The sequence below is a fragment of the Centropristis striata genome, chromosome 1 (genome assembly GCF_030273125.1).
Source record: "Centropristis striata isolate RG_2023a ecotype Rhode Island chromosome 1, C.striata_1.0, whole genome shotgun sequence".
Taxonomy (NCBI): Eukaryota; Metazoa; Chordata; class Actinopteri; order Perciformes; family Serranidae; genus Centropristis; species Centropristis striata.
In genome coordinates this window covers 27,938,593-27,957,154 of record NC_081517.1, presented here as the reverse complement: position 1 = coordinate 27,957,154, position 18,562 = coordinate 27,938,593, and the positions used below count along the sequence as shown (strand labels likewise).

The window sequence follows — 18,562 nt, the reverse complement described above, 5'->3', positions numbered from 1 at the left end:
GAGTGTAGTCTTCATGAAGGTCCCACCCCTGATTGACATTGCCTGCAGCTGGAGAGCAGCAGGAGCTCAGCTTCACTGATAACACAAGTCACCAGAGAGGTGCTACACTATGTGAGAACTGAACTGCGGTAAGTGAAAAAACATCTTAATTTCTACTCTTGATATCCCCAGTTTTTTTTATCTGTATTCCAAACAAATATTAATGAGGCCCATTTCAATCTGACCAAAGTTTTATATCATTATTATTTACATTCAAGCAATAACAATACTCAAGAAGATAAGAGGAAGCCAACACACTGAAATAAGGAAATGGAAAATGAAACGGACATGTTTACTTAAATAAGTATTTTTGGGTGCAGGTTTCTTTGCTGGTGGAAGATGGCAATGATGGCAATTTGGGCAGCTGTATTAATAACATATGGAGTCTCCATAGGAATATCAAAGGTAGTGTATATGCTTGGTGGCAGGTTGCTCAAGTGTGACTGCTGTGTACTTTAAGTAAGATTTTTATCTCATGATTTTCAGAGTTCTTCAGAACCTGGGTCAAAAGGTCAACTCCCCTTGGATTTGGCTCCAAACTCTGTTGATGATATGTACACTGGTTGCAAAGACAAAATGGAGTACAGAGTAAAGAAGGAGTACCTGGAGAATGAGAAGAACAGAGACAAAAATTTCACCCTGGCCTGGGGCGAAGCAGAAAAATACTACAACAAAAAGTGGTGGCGTAAAAAGGGAAAGCGACCTCCCACCTCCCTGGGCAAAGAGCAGATCATGGCTATTTATGCTTATACCCTCGATAAGCCAAAAATCTATCTGGAGTTCAACAATGCAGTTCGAACCCAGAAATCTAAGTACAAGTCCACATTCAGGTACCACGCCCTTCACTTCTTCCTGACTGACGCCCTCCAGACTCTCAACGTTCGCAAACCTGAAGCAGAAAGATGTCTCACCGGCTACCGCAGAGTCAACAGCTACTTTAGCCAAGATGTTCTTAACAAGGTGGTTCGCTTTGGCTCCTTCACCTCCAGCTCAATGGGTTGGTACCCCAGCGCTGAAAGATTTGGAGACAAGTCATGCTTTGAGATAATCACATGCTCTGGAGCAGACGTCTCTCTGTTCTCTAAGCTCGGGGAGTCAGAAAGAGAAGCCCTAATTCCCCCTTATGAGGTCTTTAAAGTCAGAAAGATTGAGAGGAGATGTGATCAGAGGAGTCTTCCATGTGAGGTGGTCTATAAACTGAAGAGTACACGCATACCTCTTTCCAACCTGAACTGTGCTCTTTTCTGAATTACGCAGTTTCAAATGTTTAACATATATGATATTAAGAAAACAAGTAAACAAGCATTTTTATTGGGTTGCACAGGATTAGTGATTTCACATTATTCTCACAATGCATTTAGATACTATTTGAATGAAGGCATGATGAGCTAGTCTCTTAATATACATGTACAAAATGCCAGTAATTCAACATATGAAAGCTAAAAGCAAAAAAAAGCAAATTCAATAAAGCCAAGAAGTCATATCTAAAGTCATAAATGTATTTGGATGTCTGTAACTTTCATAACGCAGCTTTTCTGATATATTATCCCTGTCATTTGGAATGAAATGCATTGGATGCAATAAAGGAATACAATAAAATCCTGTCAAATGTAATAAAATAGCTTTGTATTTCACAGATTGTGCTTGTATGTTCAATGCTTTTACAGGCTTTTGCTTGCATAATAATTCACAAACTCTTTATAGTTAATGACAAATTAAAATTACTTGAATGTGGAGAGTTCCAGGATTTGATAGGCACCCTGGAGGTAACATGAGCTCATGCAAATAACGTATCACACAAGTTATTAGTATAAGTGCATGAAATGTAAGTGAATCAAAGATAGTGTGGGAGGTAGCAAACCTGCTTCCTGTTTTAGATGGGGAGAAGACAATGTTCTGACTCACAGAAACCTGATAAATTCCTTCCTCCATCTCTGACACTATGCAGTGTCAGAGAAAGTCAACAGTGGAACATGTCCACTGAAATTCTAATGATTTATTCAAAATTGTAATCTTATTCATTTATAAAGTAACTTTGTATAAAAAACTGTGTGCCCATTTAACCATACTTTATAACTCTCCATATGTAACAATATGTCTGAAAGTCAGCATCAATAAACTTTACATTTTATGGTTCTTGTTAGATTTTCTCTGACTTTTATGGACCCCAAATTATACAGGAACAAATTCTGTGATTATAAGCTTCACTTTTTCATCAAGGTCAATTTTCTGTCTTTCATTACTGCAAGAAAAAAGAGCATTAGTAGACAAAACTGCAATGTGTGTTGTAAGAAATTAAAACTTGCAAACATCTATCAGGAAGCTTCAGTCAAGCTGTTCTCAGTAGTTTATTTCCTACCTTCAGCTTAATGTATTGATAATCTACCACTGACGTATCACATGATTTAAACTAGCAAATAGCTGTACTCTAAGCCTGCAGAGCTGTGAAGATAAGCCCTTATGTTCCCTTTTATGGTTATGTTTATCTTGCAAAACTGTCTCTTACTTACACGACTAATGAGCTGTCTCAATGTATTTTACGCCCAGTTTTGAACTTCCTTAACTTCTTACTATAAAAATGTACGGTACCCTTTCAGTCAGTGAAGGCTGCAGAGATAGACTGCACACATTGCCTGAGGTTATTTCATTTAACATCAGTGCCTCCAGATTTGGTGGAAGATGGCAATGGGGGCAGTTTGGGCAGCCGTGCTAATCACTTATGGAGCCTCTACAGGATTTGCAATAGTAGTGTGTATATATATGGATGATGGCTTGCTTAAGTGAAACTGCTGTGCAATGACATCTGTAAGTAAAATTAAATGAGATATCTGTCATTTCTTTTTACAGCACTTGGCTGCCCCTGGACCAAATGATTGCCTTCCACTGGACGAGGCTCCGAACTCTGTTGACGACATGTACAGCACCTGCAAAGACGGAATGAAGGCAAAGGTACTAAGTGAATACCTGCAGAATGAGAGAAACAGAGACAGCAACTTCAAACAGGCCTGGGGCGAAGCAGAGAAACACGACACGCAAAAATGGAAGCGTAAAAAGGGAAGGCGACCTTCCACCTACCTGGAGAAAGAACAGGCAGTGGCTATTTACGCTTATACCCTCGACAGGCCAAACATCTATTCTGATTTCAACAGAGCAGTTCGAACCCAGAAATCTGAGTACAAGACCACATTCAGCTACCACGCCCTTCACTTCTTCCTGACTGTCGCCCTCCAGACTCTCAATGCTCGCAAACCTGAAGCAGAAAGATGTCTCACCGGCTACCGCAGAGTCAACAGCTACTTCAGCCAAGACGTTCTCAACAAGGTGGTTCGCTTTGGCTCCTTTACCTCCAGCTCAGTGGGTTGGTACCCCAGCGCTGAAAAATTTGGAGACAAGTCATGCTTTGAGATATTCACATGTTTTGGAGCAGACATCTCCCTGTACTCAAAGCTCGGAGAGTCGGAAAGAGAAGCCCTGATTCCTCCTTATGAGGTCTTCAAAGTCACAGGTATTGAGAATAGATGTGATCAGAGGAGTCTTCCATGTGAGGTGGTCTATAAACTGAACAGTACACGCACACCTCGTTCCGACCTGAACTGTGCTCTTTTCTGAAATGAATAGTTTAACAAATGTGATATTTATGAATTTGGATATGATTTAAATAAAGCAATGATGAGATAGTCTCTTAATAGACATGTAGAAAATACCAGTATTTTAACATTTGAAAGCCTAAAAGCAAAAATAGATAAATAAATAAAGCCAAGTAGTCATATCTAAAGTCATAAAAAATGTATTCTCAACCCTCCTCAATGTGATGTGGTCTATTAAACCTTAACTCTGTGCTTTGCTGAACAAACAGTATTGCAAATTATCCATAACTCAAATTAACACAGATTTCTTTGTTATAGACATGGGAAACACCACCATTTATATTTGGATAACTACACAATGACAAATTAAATATAAAATGAAGGTGTAGAGGTTGCTCATAGCAACAGAAGTTAAAGAAAGAACCTACTAAAAAAATGAAAGTATATAACTTAAAAATATAACTAATTGTTATAATGAATCTGTATTGTTTATGATATTACATAATATTCCATGATTCTCAAGTGGGGTCTGAAAAGTTTTCAGACTCATTACTTTAAATGATCATAACATATTATTTCAAAAGGTTACAACCATGTTCTATTTAGCGTTTGTGTGTTTGTGTGTGTGTGTGTGTATGTGTGTATGTGTGTGTGTGTGTGTCTTTTTTCTTATTATCTGCCTTTGATATTTTGTTTAGGTGTTGCTCGCAGCTAATTGAATTGATGTTAATTGCATTTTTAGGGATAGTCTAATATCCTTCTAATACATTTCTGTTGCGTTGATCTTTAACATTACTGAAACTATAGACGTGTGAAAAATAGGCTATGTCAAATGATTCGACGTACATGAGGTAGAGTATATATAGAGTATGTTCTTTATTCTGTAAACGGTCCTTAGTTGAAAAAAAGTATGACAACCTGTGATTTCAAGAATAATAACTGTGGGTTTTTCCAAATAACATGCACTGTAGGTAAATGGCTTTAAAGGGCTTTAAAAACACTGATGAACTGCAAAACATGTTGGTCACTCTTTTACCTGCACAAAATGTGATGGAAATGTGAAATGAATGTTTGTCACTGTATAGAATCACAGTAATGCATTGAGTTTTATCGCCCATGTCAGCCACATTTAAACTGAACATAATCCTTCCTACAATGCTTTTGTATCACAGCTGTGTCCAAACAATTAAACAAGCTTTTGTTTCACAAACTGCATGTTTGTCAAATGTTTTATTCGGTGGCGGGCGGTGCATTTCACACTTAGGCCTTCAGTGATGTCCAACTTAGTCAATAAATACCTTTCATTTTGCCAGCATTTATAACACCAGGACTGGAGAGTAGTTAGAAACACACTTAAGCACTACTAGGCATTGCATCACCTCAGTTGTTTACAAAATGGGCTATTATCCGGTGCATTTTAAAAATCAACAATATGGCATCAGAAATTAAAACATATCTGATATGCTACTGTCAAAACTTAAAAATAAAAGGGTCATTAAAATTATCTTTCCAAAAAGTTTTATTAAATGAGTCCACAAAGAATATGCAAGCTTTAACAAGATTGTACAATACATTGCAAAATCGCAGTTTAATATCAGAAAGACACTAACAAGACGGCCATACTTTGGCGACAGCGACACAATAAACAAGTCTCTTTGTAAAAAAAAACTTTTTCATGTCAAAACGTGACGTATCACGACTTTCTGTGACCTGTTGCTTTGGGTCCAACCACACAGCTGCGCCAATGCGCCAGATTATTTACATACCGTTAACAGTCCCGGCCGGGTGTGACTCTGTTGATCATAGACATATATCTATGCTGTTGATCTGCATAGCACTGCCGTGGCTCAAACTACTAAGTATCCATATCCAATCACAGGACGCGTAAATGTCACGTTCAACGTGAGGCCAGCTAGAGGGCCTTACTGACACAACTCGTGATCTGATTGGCTATCGCAACTATCTATCAACTGTATTTGCCCGTTCACTTACAGTGCACAGACGCCCGCATTGTTGATTCTGAAGGCCCGGGCAGATTTCATACAGCCTGGCAACATAAGATAGCTGAATTCTGATTGGATAAAAACTCTAACCTAAAAACAACAGCACTGGAAGGAGCATAATATGACATGAAGAGAATATGAATACTTTTAGATATTTAGGGAAAGAAAATCAAAAATTAAATTAACCTTTATCATAATTATGATCATGATTTCTGGTTATGTTAGGCCAGCAGAGAAGGCCTTGCTGGCCCTGACGGCCCACCACTGGTTTTATTCATTTACTGAAATAAAAAGTGTTTAATGGACTGATTTTCTCATGGGGTTTGCATCTGAGGCAACTATGCTGCAGACATTTCTCCAAAGAAAGTCCCCTCAACTAAAATAACATTTCTCATGTTGAAGAGTTGAAGAGTCTCTGACTTCACAGAACACAGCCCATTTCTGAAACACATCTTATGCTGTGAGCACTTGAATGGGCAGAGTCAGAGTCACCAAATGTGTGATTTGCAGTGGGTGTGTCTTTAAGCTCAGTCAGCGTTGTGTGGTCACTTGCCTTGTCCTTTTATGATCATGTTAACATGTCTTCCTTGTTGTCTGACTCTGTTATGCTGTCTAATCTCACACCACATGTGTGACTTCCCTTCATCATAACAACTGCTACAACTATAGAAGTGTACTGTGCCCACACAGTCACTAAATAATGACTAGGACTTCATTTAAATGCCTCAGAACATGGCATTTTGCAGCATAACAGTTAACAAAGAAAACACAATTACCAATTGATTACAATCACCCTAGGAGTAAACTAGGGGCCATATAAAGGCTTTAAAGTGACTTTAAACAGAGGTGAAAAAGCCAACAGGCAAGGGCAGGCAAAAATGAAATAATCGACACCTGTCTTTTAACCCTAATGTTAATGATTTCATTTAAGATAGAATTTGTACGTTTGTTAATTTTACACTAACAAGCCTGATTCAATAAAAGTTGTGAAACTATGAAAAATGTAACAAAAACAAAATGCAATAATTTGCAAATCCTGTGCGGCCTGCATTCAGTTGAAAAAATTACAAAGACAAGGTATTGTTATACATTTGAGGCATTCTGTTTTCTATTATTATTTCTATTTTAAGCTGCATGCTTATGGGAGAACAGTGGTTCATTTGGCAGAATAACTTGAAAAAAAATTATGATCTGTCTTTCCTGCACAAAGTTCTGTTTATCGTAATCTCCGCTTACCACAGAAGCTAATAAACACTAAACCCTCTTTAGTCAAATGGATTGCACACATCTACAGGTTTTGCATGTACTGCAAGTAAATTACTCATGGAAATTATTTGGTTAGTGATCATCAGGGGAAACAGATGTTTTGTGAATGATGTGATTAAACCTGCAGCTCCAACTGCACATTTGGGAATAAACGTTGACAAACTCAGAGCAAGAAAAGGTAAGTGCTTTCAAATATCTTGACCATTTATTTTTTGCATTAACATTTGAAATAAGTGAATGAGATGACGCAGTTGGTTACTTTATATTAGAGTAATAAATTATACACATCTCTCCTCTTGCCCCTTCGTCACTGCTTGTTTTAATTTTTTAAATTGTAGATTTTAATTATACTGTAGCCACTATTGACGCTTCGGGGGAGAATTTTCTAGATTTGTATTGCATTTTTGTTCTTCTCAAGTTGTTCTCTGGCATATTTGCCCACATATTTAAATAAAGTGACTTTCTTCACTCAAAAAATGTGCATGTGCAAGTCAGTGTCTTCATCTCAAACCTTCCCCCTTGATAACAAAATTTAAAAAGGACTCCACCAAACTATTTTACTCATTAATTCAGAATGTTTGAACTGCTTTCCAGGAAAAATGCAAAACTTCACAGCCGAAGAAAAGCATGGTTTCTGTACGGACTCTCTCCTCGTTCATTCAACAGTTCTGCCTTACGTCCTGGTCTCTCTGCCCGCTAACAGCTGGGTGATGTGGCTGATGATATCATCTCCTGTCTTCTGGACGGACAGAATGGAAGTATCTGAGTTCCACCTGGTCTTCACAGAGCTACTTTTTGATTTCTTCGGGCCACCTTTAATGATCACAGGCCATTTTTTAAGCGACGAAGTGGGAGAAATTATACAAAAACTCATGAACACAATTTTTATGACCAGGATTCAGTTCCAGACCGCTATCTGTATAGAACGCTACCTTGCAGTCGTACACCCTGTGCTGTACTTCAGGTATAAAGCCCTGCGGTACAGGATGAGCTTCTGTTGTGTTATCTGGCTGCTAACCCTCCTGATTGGTACAGTCCAAATGTTCTTTTCCAGTCAAAGTCTGGTATATATTAGCTTTAATGCAAACACTTTTTTTATTACCTTAATCGTGACCTCTTTCTGCAGTTTATCAGTTCTCAGGGCTCTGAGACAGCCCTCACCAGGGGACGGAGAGAGGGAGGGGTCCAACTTGATCAAGAGAAGGGCTTTTAATCTCGTCCTGATCTTCCAAGTGAATACATTTGTCAGCTATGCGCCCCTGATCACTATGTACTTCCTGCTTGATGACATGGAGAGGCACATACTGTGTATCTTGCATCCACTGGCTTACGGTGTAATGGTTTGGCTTGGGCTGATCCATTCTCTCCTCTACCTCCGCAGGGCTGCGAAACTCCAGAAATGTATGTGTAAATTGTTTTAGAGGTAACAACTAGTGATGTGTCAGTCGCGAACGAGCTGGTTCAAAGAGACGGCTCTTTTAAGTGAACGTCCATCAGCGAGCCGTTCATTTAAAAAAAATAAAATTATTTTACTTTTCTTGTTACAAAAAGTACCTGTGGGTGCTGCCAACGCTGACTACGGGTGTCACGTGCATGCTGTGTGAACCAATCATTGCAGCGCTGAGACACCTAAAACTGTTGGATGCTGCTGTTTTGCACCTTGTATTATATTTCTTTTTATTATGTTCTTTATTTATTATTATTTTTTCTCTATCCCAAAAATATTCTGTTTCTTTTGTCCAGATTTCAGTAGTTGGCATTAACAAAGCACATTTACTTGATTGCTGTATTTAATTTCTATTTTTTCAGTACTTTACTTGTTTTGTTAGGTGTGTGTGTGTTTGAATAAAAAAAAAATTAAAATATCAATAGCTGTCATTTTTAAATTTCTATGCTTAGGTTTTTATAGGCATTTTCTATCTGCTTTGTGTAGCAGTGTGGTTCTTCAAGCAAGTTAGAGAGTTACAATTGATTTTACAACTGTAAATGCAATTGGCTGCAGCAATGTATTAACATTTAAGTGATATATGTGTTCAAATACAAATCACAAGTCAAAACAGCCCTAAATTTGGCTGAATTATAAAAGGTATAATTGGTAAAAATCTTCTTGGTGAGCTGAGCCAAATGATCCGGATCACTAAGAAGAGCCGAAATTCCCATCATTAGTAACAACCCTTGAAATGGTAATGTTACACTTAGTCTAGCCTAAACACTGTGCACTGTCATACTTTGTTGTCTAAGGGGGCAAACAACCATCCAAACACAGTGAGTATTGTAGTTTAGACAAAGTAAATAAAGAATTATATGTATTCATATGTAATAATTCACTCTAGCAACAGATAAGATACTGTATATGCATTCTAAGTTAAATAAAGTTATATATGTGTCTGCAGTTTGTATTTAAATGCAACACTGCATTGGCTTTACATATAAAATTCGCTGGTACACCTCTTACACCAAAGGACTCAATACTACTAGTATGATAAAATCAATCAATAATAGTTTTACCACTAGCATAGATCAGTTGTTTGAGTGGTGGCTCATTTCTATGGTATGTTTTGAGGCACTACAAATTCCTCTTTGTACAGGTGAGGGTCACTGTGAGCTTTTTATCAGAAGAAGAACCAATATTGTGTTATATAATGCTAAGACCTTAAATACAATGTGATAATAATAATAAAAACGGAGGTCACATCACATGATGAACTTTGACCTGCTGCAGGTCATCATGTAAACTAACTGACCGGCAGCCAGCTCATTTAATTTATAGTTGAATTAAAATAAAATAAAAAAAAAATAATAAAATATATATACATTAAAATACACACCCAGCTCTGCAGGATAGCACACTATATGTTTATTTTGTGTTTGAGGAATTTTTATTTTTTTTTAAACAAAAGACATTTATATCTATTGAGTTAATGCTTAGACTATATGACATAGAAATGGCATACACCATGGACTGTAATTCAGAACAACACTGTTTAAACCGAGCCAATGTTTGTCTTACTTTAATAGAGAGATGCAGATGTAAGTGAGGCCTCCTGTTTAAATTAACTAACAAGCCAACAAAAAGAATAAACGGTGCCCTCTGGTGGGAAATAACACAAACTGAAGCTGAATTGCAAACTGTCCCAGACATAAGCTCACACACCAGCGCCACACGTTTAGCCTCTCTTATCGCTTTTTGAACGATTAATCATTGATTCAATCATAACATTTCACAACAGCAACTTCATATTTTTGGAATAATCCGCTAAGCCAACATGCTCAGTTGTGTCGTGTTGTTTTTTCAGCATTGTTCAGATTGTGGACACTTTGCATATGACTAAAAATATTTCACTTTTGGGTTTTTGCCCCTCTACACTGCAGAAAAACCAACTTTATTTTTTGTTATAAATCATCTGTAACATTTATTTATATGAGTGTAATTTAATTTGAAATGTTTTGTAATTATCACTATCAGAACTTATAACCACAAGTGTAGTGTTCCAAGCGGTTATTGGAACTTTGCTATATATTATTTCCATATACATCCCACCATGCATTGTATTTAGGTGAAAGTTCTCCAAAAATCCTGATACCTAGTATGAAGAAAGTTGACAGAGTTTGGTTTGTGTCTTTTTATACATTTGTCTCAGACAAGACAGATAGCCTCCCATCTGAATAAATCAAACAATAATCATGATATAGATAATATGATTTATTAACCTGAATTATTAAAATATTGACTCTAAAAATTAAAAAATGTTGAAAACTTTTTTTCTTTCAGTATAAGCAGTTTTAGTCAAGTCAAATCCACTGTATAAAACTGGCCATGGATACGGTTGCCCATAAAGTTGGAATAATTTTGTTTTCAGACACAATCCTCTATTAATTGTAGTTTAATTTTCATTGTGATATGTTTAGAAGAGAATGATTAATAGAATTTTGAGAAGATATACACTTTATCTGTCAAGAATAAATCACATTGTCACAATTATTCCATGGAAAGAGGTGAAAAAAAATATTGTATTCCACCTTTATGGGCGACCATGTAAACTGTAATTTGTAACATGTCACCTTCTCATCCTGAAAACAAAGAAAATGACAAGACTATCATCAGTTATACAAACAAACAGCAGTGTACAATAATTTTATTTTAAAATGAACATCTTTTCTACAAATTAACATTTACACACACACACACACACACACACACACACAGGATATTTTTATATGACTCCATTAACCACTAAAACAGAAAAGTGCAAAAACTGTCCCTAAAAATAATTAAAATCCAAAATATAATTCTGAAAAGATTCAGTAAAGTAAAAAGATAATAAAGTTAATAAAAACAGACAGGCACATTTTTTTCAATTGGTGACTGACATCTTCAGTATACTAGTATATTATACTGCCCTACAAAGCCTAACTGCAGTAACTACATTTTTTGTGGAAATTGAGTTATATCTAAAAATGAACTCCCTGATGTCTGTTTTATCACGTGAAAAAGTTAGTTTTAGATTTAAAATTTGCAAAATCCAACTCAAAACCAAAGCAGACTGCAGTAATTGCACTTACCACAGTCTGATTTGGATATATATATTACAAATGTAAACATGAAACCAAAGCTGCGATAGTGTGGCCTTGTATTTCTTCATTGTGTTGAATAGTGAAGACAAGAATAACATAAATTATAAGTTTATTTGATAGGGAAATTATTATGTAGATAGTAATTAAGTAAAAAAGTGAGATAACATTATATTAAGACTAAAATATAACATTACTTTATAGTCTAAAATACATCTTTGAATAGAGTTGTTAAATACTTTTAAATACAAAATCAGTTTGAACATGTTTATTCACTGAATACAAAATATAAAAGCTGAAAGAAGACAACAACATTGTAGTTACTGCACTCTGGTTTGCATTACTATTAGATCCTTTTACAGCAATGCAAAACCAGAGTGCAGTAACTACATTTTTAGTGTCAAAGGTCAAATAAATCATCATGATTTTTGAGCATAAAAATTACATCATCAATACATGTAGAAATAAGTGTCATATCACTTACCTATAACCTATTTGGCTGGCCAGTTAAAAAGCGTTGCAAATCTTTAAAGCAGCTTTTCTTAGTTTAACCCTTTACGTAGTTACTGCAGTTAGGCTTACTACGGGTGAAGAATAAAGACTTTTGAGCTTAGACTCACTTCATATACATGTACTGTTTCCAGCAATTAGTGATGGACATCCATGAACATACAACAACCTCAGACAGCCTTACTGCAGGAACATTTCCCAGTTCTTTGCAGGTAATTGACCGGCTGGATAAACCCAGAGATAAAAGTAATAAAATTGCAACTTGTTGTTAACATTCTCCTCCCATCTGAATCCCAAGTGCCCAGAGTGGAGAGAATCACAACACACCACAAGACATATGTTCCTAGAAATGTCACAATGATCACTAAGATAGTAAAAAAAGCTCTTCTCTTCATGTTGTTTGCCCTGTCGTTTTTCCCCTCCCCTGGCCGAGGTCTTTTTAGAGCCAACAAGACGGAAAAGGAGCAGAAGAGCATCACTGACATTAAGATCAAACATTCACACACAAAAATAAGAGGTTCCGTATAAAAGCACATGTAAAGGACAGAAAATCCAATGACTCCTATCCAAGCCACTCCAGCAACGGCCACCTTGTACCTCAGTGATTTATACCTGAGGAACAGCACAGGGTGAACCACAGCCAGAAACTGCTCGATACAGATACAGCACTGCAGAATAGGACGGCCACCGCACAGAAAACATTTTGAAAAATGTGCCATTAATTTCAGTGAAGGGAATACAATTCTGAGATACCTGCTGACAGAGAGCAAGCAGAAGAGAATCTCAAACACGGCCAGGTTGAGCGGGAGGAACTCTGCCGCCAGCGTGCCTCGTGCTCCGGTCGCCATCAGCCACGCAACGTAACTGTTGGTCGGCAGACTCAGGATGAGATTGATGGTGACAGTGGAAAATGTGAACATTTTCAAGTCAGAATCCAACATTGAATTAGATGAGTTCATTTTCCTTGTAATGTCATTAAAAAACTTCAGGGTCAAGTCTTCAAATCTGAATCCGACTGAAAAAAAAAGGAGATCAGTGAATTCGTTTTTATCAAATCTCACTGAAACCAAACAGAGGAACTGAGCTAATATCAACTATGAACAAAATATAATATCACTGTATTTATGATTTTATTAATGTATTATATTCTATAAAGTCACAAAAAAAAATACAAACCGTTTTTTCCTGTTTGGGCAATGCAGATACACAAATGATCACATCAGACGCAAAGTCCTCATGTTTGTAATGCAGCAGCTGCTTCAACCTCAGTTAAAGTTCTCACAAAATATGGAAATTATAATCAAATGCATGTAGCCTGTCACTCATACATACGGACAAGACTGGGACTGACATGTAGTGTATGACATGTATTTCTGAATACATAATACATGGCAGGTTTTGTATGTGCAAAAAATGCAAAAAGTAGGCCTGTCTAAAAACTCAAGATTACATCAAAATCAAACACTGAAAATATTACAAATTTTATTAAAAAATAATTCAGATGGACGTCACAACAAGAATTTGAGCTTCACAACCCTTTTTTTTCACTTTAAACTAAATAGAAATGTAATTAAATTCCATTTTCAGTGTACAGAAAAATAAGGTAAACTCAATTATCCATAAATCTTCATTTTTAAAAACAAATTCAAATATTAGCGAGTCATTATTAACAGAATTGGCACCATTTTAAAAATGTCATGTATTAAATACATAACGAAAAAGTAATCACATAATCTTTAATGTAATTACACATTTTTTCAAACTGAATCCAGGTGATTATAGTTACTTTTTTATGACCCCATCATATAATAATAAAGCAATTTCCATGTCGCTATTACTACCCAACCCTCTCATCAGATTGCCAAACATGACAGAAGAATTAAAGCGTTCTGAATGCTGTTTAGTCAGTGGTTTTAAGCTGTTTTGTAACCTGCTTCACCTTTTAGCATCTTTTTATTGAATACCAGATTCATGTATATACAATAATGGCTCAGAACATGAACTTACAGGGCATGAAAAGTATTCATTAGTCCAGAGGGGCTTTCTATTAAATTATTTCTATTTCTATTAAAACCTCCCCCATTTCCATTATGCACCACCCATATCCCTCCATGAGGCCCATCATCTGCTTTTATTACGAGAAATTATGAAATTATTATGAGAAATTACATCCACATTGTTCACTATTGTTCATTGTATTTCACTGTAAGTTTTACAACATCAATTGTCCTCCAAGGCTATTTTTACCTTTGGCAATATGTATTTTATATAATTTTATTTTTATGTTTATATGTGTATGTGTTTATCTTTTACACAAAGTTTGTCTCTGAGAGATAAACCCAAGATTGCACCTTTACATAAATCCTTTGAAACTTGAATCTAAAAAGTTGCAAAGTACTGATCTACTTGCAATTAACATTCTCCTATTAAACACTATTTCCCCCTAATGTAGGCTTAAGAAGAAAGGGAGATTGAAATAATTAAATACCAACACTGTATGTAAGAAGAAAAAAAAAGAAAAAAGAAAAAATCATCTGTTGGAGATATTTCTTCAACCCACTGTAAGGACTTTTAATTGTGTTGCCAAATGTCAGATCCCACAGAGACTTGTTAACTCATTAAATAATACCTCACACTCATTAAACCTGAATAAAATGCAGTGAGTTGAAACAAGTGAAGTATTTTTCATCGTCATCACATAATTTGCCAAACATGAAAATAAATGAGGCACTACAATCGTATTAATGTACAGTACAGGCCAAAAGTTTGGACACACCTTCTCATTCAATGCGTTTCCTTTATTTTCATGACTATTGACATTGTAAATTCATCAAAACTATTAATGAACACATGTGGAATTATGTACTTAACAAAAAAGTGTGAAATAACTGAAAACATGTCTTATATTCTAGTAAGCAAAGGGTGGTTACTTTGAGGAATCTAAAATACAAGACATGTTTTCAGTTATTTCACACTTTTTTTGTTAAGTACATAATTCCATATGTGTTCATTAATAGTTTTGATGCCTTCAGTGAATAGTCATGAAAATAAAGAAAAACGCATTGAATGAGAAGGTGTGTCCAAACTTTTGGCCTGTACTGTAACTTACAAGATTTATCGTTTTTCTGTCACAACCAATGAATATCGAAAAAAAAAAAAATTGAAAAAGGATGCCAGCATGACAGTCAAGTAACATACAAGTAGATGACAGTTTACATATTGATCCCATTGTTTTTTAGTCACAAGCATTGACTGGCATTGCAGCAGTTTTAATAACAGCATCATAGTAAATTATTGCAAAATCACCACAAAAAAATGTTATACTATAAAAACAGTACACTTACATATATAGGCATAGTGACAGTGATAATTAGGGTTTCTTGAAGCAGAGTTTTCCGGTCCTGTGCAGGTAGAGCAGAGGCTGTATGAACCCAGTTACTAAAGCTATGTATGTACAAATCGTAGCCACAGTGGTAAACTCGATAGCCGACAAGCAACATTGCAGTGGAATCCAAACCGTATACAAAAGGAAATTGAAGCCCAAGGAAATTGCGATCTGCAAAAGTATTTTAAAGGCCCTTCTCTTTGTTGTGTTGCACTTCTTCTTCTTCTCTGTGTCTTTTGCCCCTGGCCATGGGCGTTTCAGAGCCAAGAGAGCTGAGCAGCAGCAGAAAAGCATGACAGAGAAGACGAGAATATTCTGGATGAAATACAGATACAGATATAGTTTTTTTTCATGGGTGTACAGATAGAAGAGGCACGAAACCAAGATCATCAGCCAGGCGACACAACAACAGGCCACCCTGTACCTCAGCGGTTTAAACCGAAGGAATAACACAGGATGAACGACCCCAACATAGTACTCAACACAGATGCAACATAAAAAGAGGATGCGGCCTGTAAAGATGAGGCCTTGCGAGAATGATAAGGCACGAAAATACAAGTAGGATTCCAGCCGTACAGCAACATAATACCAAATGCAGCTTAAACTGAAAAAGCTCTCAGACATAGCCAGGTTGAGAGAAAAGAAATCTGAGGCCAAAGTCTCTCTGCCTCCTGCCAATATCAGCCACATGACATAAACATTCAAAGGAAAACCCAGGATGACGTTGAGTGAAAGTGAAGACATGGTTAATTTCACATTGTGATATTCAAAAATAGATGGAAAAGAGTGGGTGCTGTTCATTTTGGGTCTGTAGAGAAGAAGAAAGATAATTAAGTTCTAATGGAAATATCTTTTTTTTATATATATATATATATTTGTTGCATGTAAAGAAAGCACAGTGACAGCAGGCCTTCACAAAAAAATTGAAAAGCACAGTAATAACACACTGTATAATACAAAAAATTCACCCTTTAATCTAAAGCTACGCAGTCATCAATACAAACCTGGTGATGAGCAGTGTCTGGAGTTCTGGTCGAGCAGTGAAGTGAAGATTTGAAGTGATACACAGATAGCCTTGCAGGCTCTTATTACCTAGTCGACTGTTGGCATAATCAAATATACTACAAAAACAACAATCAGTAAACCAGCTGAAGAATGGAAATTGGCTGGTGGTTGTGATTCGAAGAGAAAATGACCCTACTTCTTACTTGATTTAGTTCCTCAGTAAACATTTTCCCAAAAGCTTAAAAATATTTTGGTCAGCATTCAGCTAAAAGAGGAGGGGTGGCATTTTTGTTACATTTTGTTTTAAGCCCTATTTTCACTAAACAAAAGCATTCCATAAATATCACAGTAAACATCATTTACAGATGCACCTTGCTAACAGGGCTAGCTAGGCAGCTCTAGCGTTAGCTGTTTATGTAGCATTTGCTTTGCTAATGGCACAAGAATGCTTTAGGTGAAACAAATGGGTGACATCATGATGACTACGTCCATTTCTTTTACACAGTCTATAGTAAATATGAATGCTAATACAGGAATTATTTTTTCTTTCATTATCCTTAACTGCTTATCTGAACTCAGGTCTCGGGGATTTTGAGCCGATCCCAGCTGACATTGAGCGAGAGAAAGGGTACACCCTGAACAGGTCGCCAGACTATCACTAGGGCTGACACATAGAGACAGACAATCATTCATGCTCTCATACGGGTAAGTTAGAGTCACCAATTAAACCTAAGTGCATGTCTTTGGACTGTGGGAGGAAGCCGTAGGACACGGAGTGAAGTCACGCTGACACGGGAGAACGGTCAAACTCCACACAGAAGAGCTGAAAGCCGGATTCGAACCTACGACCCTCTTGTGAGGGGGATGTGCTAACTGCTACACTACCATATTGCCTTATATATGATTAAAAATACAATACAATACAAAAAAAAAGCTTTGCAACTGTTTTATGAGGAAACATTAATTCAACTTCAACACAAGTTTTAGAGGTCAATAGGCACAAAAGCTTTTTGTTGGTTACATTGAATGAAAAAAGGCTTTTGTTTCCAAGAAATTAATTAGGGTACTTTCAATAAATAAATGCTGATATTTTTTCATTGCGTTTATTTTTTTGATAACAATGTTGTGATTTACTCTAATCTTTCTGCATTCGATGTATTGACAACATTTCCATAGTAGCTTTCTGTTTGACTTCCTCCACCACCTGTAAGTTTGCATAAAGGCCCTGGCCAAGCGTCTCATCTGTTATGAACATGTAAAGCAGCGTTGTGCCTTTGGATCATTTCTTTTGCAAATCAAGTAAGTGAAAATAGAGAAGATGTAAAAATCTAAACACATTTTCCTTTTTCTGGTCACTGTGAGAGTTCCAGATGGATTAAAAATAGCAATCACTATTGATAGCACAGCAGTCACTATATTAAGCAACAATTACATTTAAAATGTGATATGAAAGATAATATTATGTGGCCCTCAGGTTCTTTAGCATGTAGTGTAATGTGATATGTTCCACTAGCAAGACATGTTAGACACACATCAGTTGGACTCTGACATTTCCTCATATGAGTTGTGGAATGTGTTATTTAAAAAAACGAAATTAATAAATTCATGCATTCATTCATTTTTTAAATTGCTTTATTTAAGCAAATGGTCATTAAAGTTAAGCTTGAAGTCAAGTGTCCATTTGTTGGTTGGTATGTATTTGTAGTACAGTGACACAGCCTTAGAAATATGAAAAAGTGAAAAGCTGCCCAAGTAACTCAAGTGGGTCATAGCCATAGCATTTGTTTTTATTTATTTAGACTCTAAATATATAAAAACAATTGTTTTCTGTGAATCTGTCTGCTCATATCCAATTCTAATTTCTTACAGGCCAACACTATAATACAGTCATGGATAAATTATTAGACCACCCTTGTTTTCTCCTTGCTTTCTTGTTCATGTTAATGCCTTGTACAACTAAAGGTACATTTGTTTGGACAAATATAATGATAACAACAAAAATCTCGTAAATGATTATTTTAAAAAGCTGATATCTAGCCATTATCCATGGTTTTCTTGACAATGATTTTGGTTATTATCAAGAAAACCATGGAAAATGTCTAGATATCAGCTCTTAAATTAAACTGTTATGAGCTATTTTTGTTGTCATCATTATATTTGTCCAAACACATGTATCTTTAGTTATACCAGGCATT

General features: G+C 36.1%; 2 protein-coding genes across 2 annotated transcripts; both read left to right on the top strand.

The window, feature by feature from the left end:
• Window positions 1-1,677, top strand: LOC131974714 (erythroblast NAD(P)(+)--arginine ADP-ribosyltransferase-like). The gene is made up of 3 exons (XM_059337150.1): window positions 1-128; window positions 360-444; window positions 526-1,677. Exons 2-3 carry the CDS (start codon window positions 379-381, stop codon window positions 1,285-1,287), a joined length of 828 nt encoding a protein of 275 aa, XP_059193133.1. The 5' UTR covers window positions 1-128; window positions 360-378; the 3' UTR covers window positions 1,288-1,677.
• A 140-nt stretch (window positions 1,678-1,817) lies between these two features.
• Window positions 1,818-4,832, top strand: LOC131974724 (ecto-ADP-ribosyltransferase 5-like). The gene is made up of 2 exons (XM_059337161.1): window positions 1,818-2,784; window positions 2,887-4,832. Exons 1-2 carry the CDS (start codon window positions 2,719-2,721, stop codon window positions 3,646-3,648), a joined length of 828 nt encoding a protein of 275 aa, XP_059193144.1. The 5' UTR covers window positions 1,818-2,718; the 3' UTR covers window positions 3,649-4,832.
• Window positions 4,833-18,562: the final 13,730 nt, after the last annotated feature.

Bases quoted from the DNA above. Each gene is read 5' to 3' on its own strand.
- LOC131974724 (XM_059337161.1), top strand. From the start codon at position 2,719: ATGGCAATGGGGGCAGTTTGGGCAGCCGTGCTAATCACTTATGGAGCC. The intron at 2,785-2,886 runs GTAGTGTGTATA...TTCTTTTTACAG, and splicing joins CCTCTACAGGATTTGCAATA to CACTTGGCTGCCCCTGGACC.
- LOC131974714 (XM_059337150.1), top strand. From the start codon at position 379: ATGGCAATGATGGCAATTTGGGCAGCTGTATTAATAACATATGGAGTC. The intron at 445-525 runs GTAGTGTATATG...CATGATTTTCAG, and splicing joins TCTCCATAGGAATATCAAAG to AGTTCTTCAGAACCTGGGTC.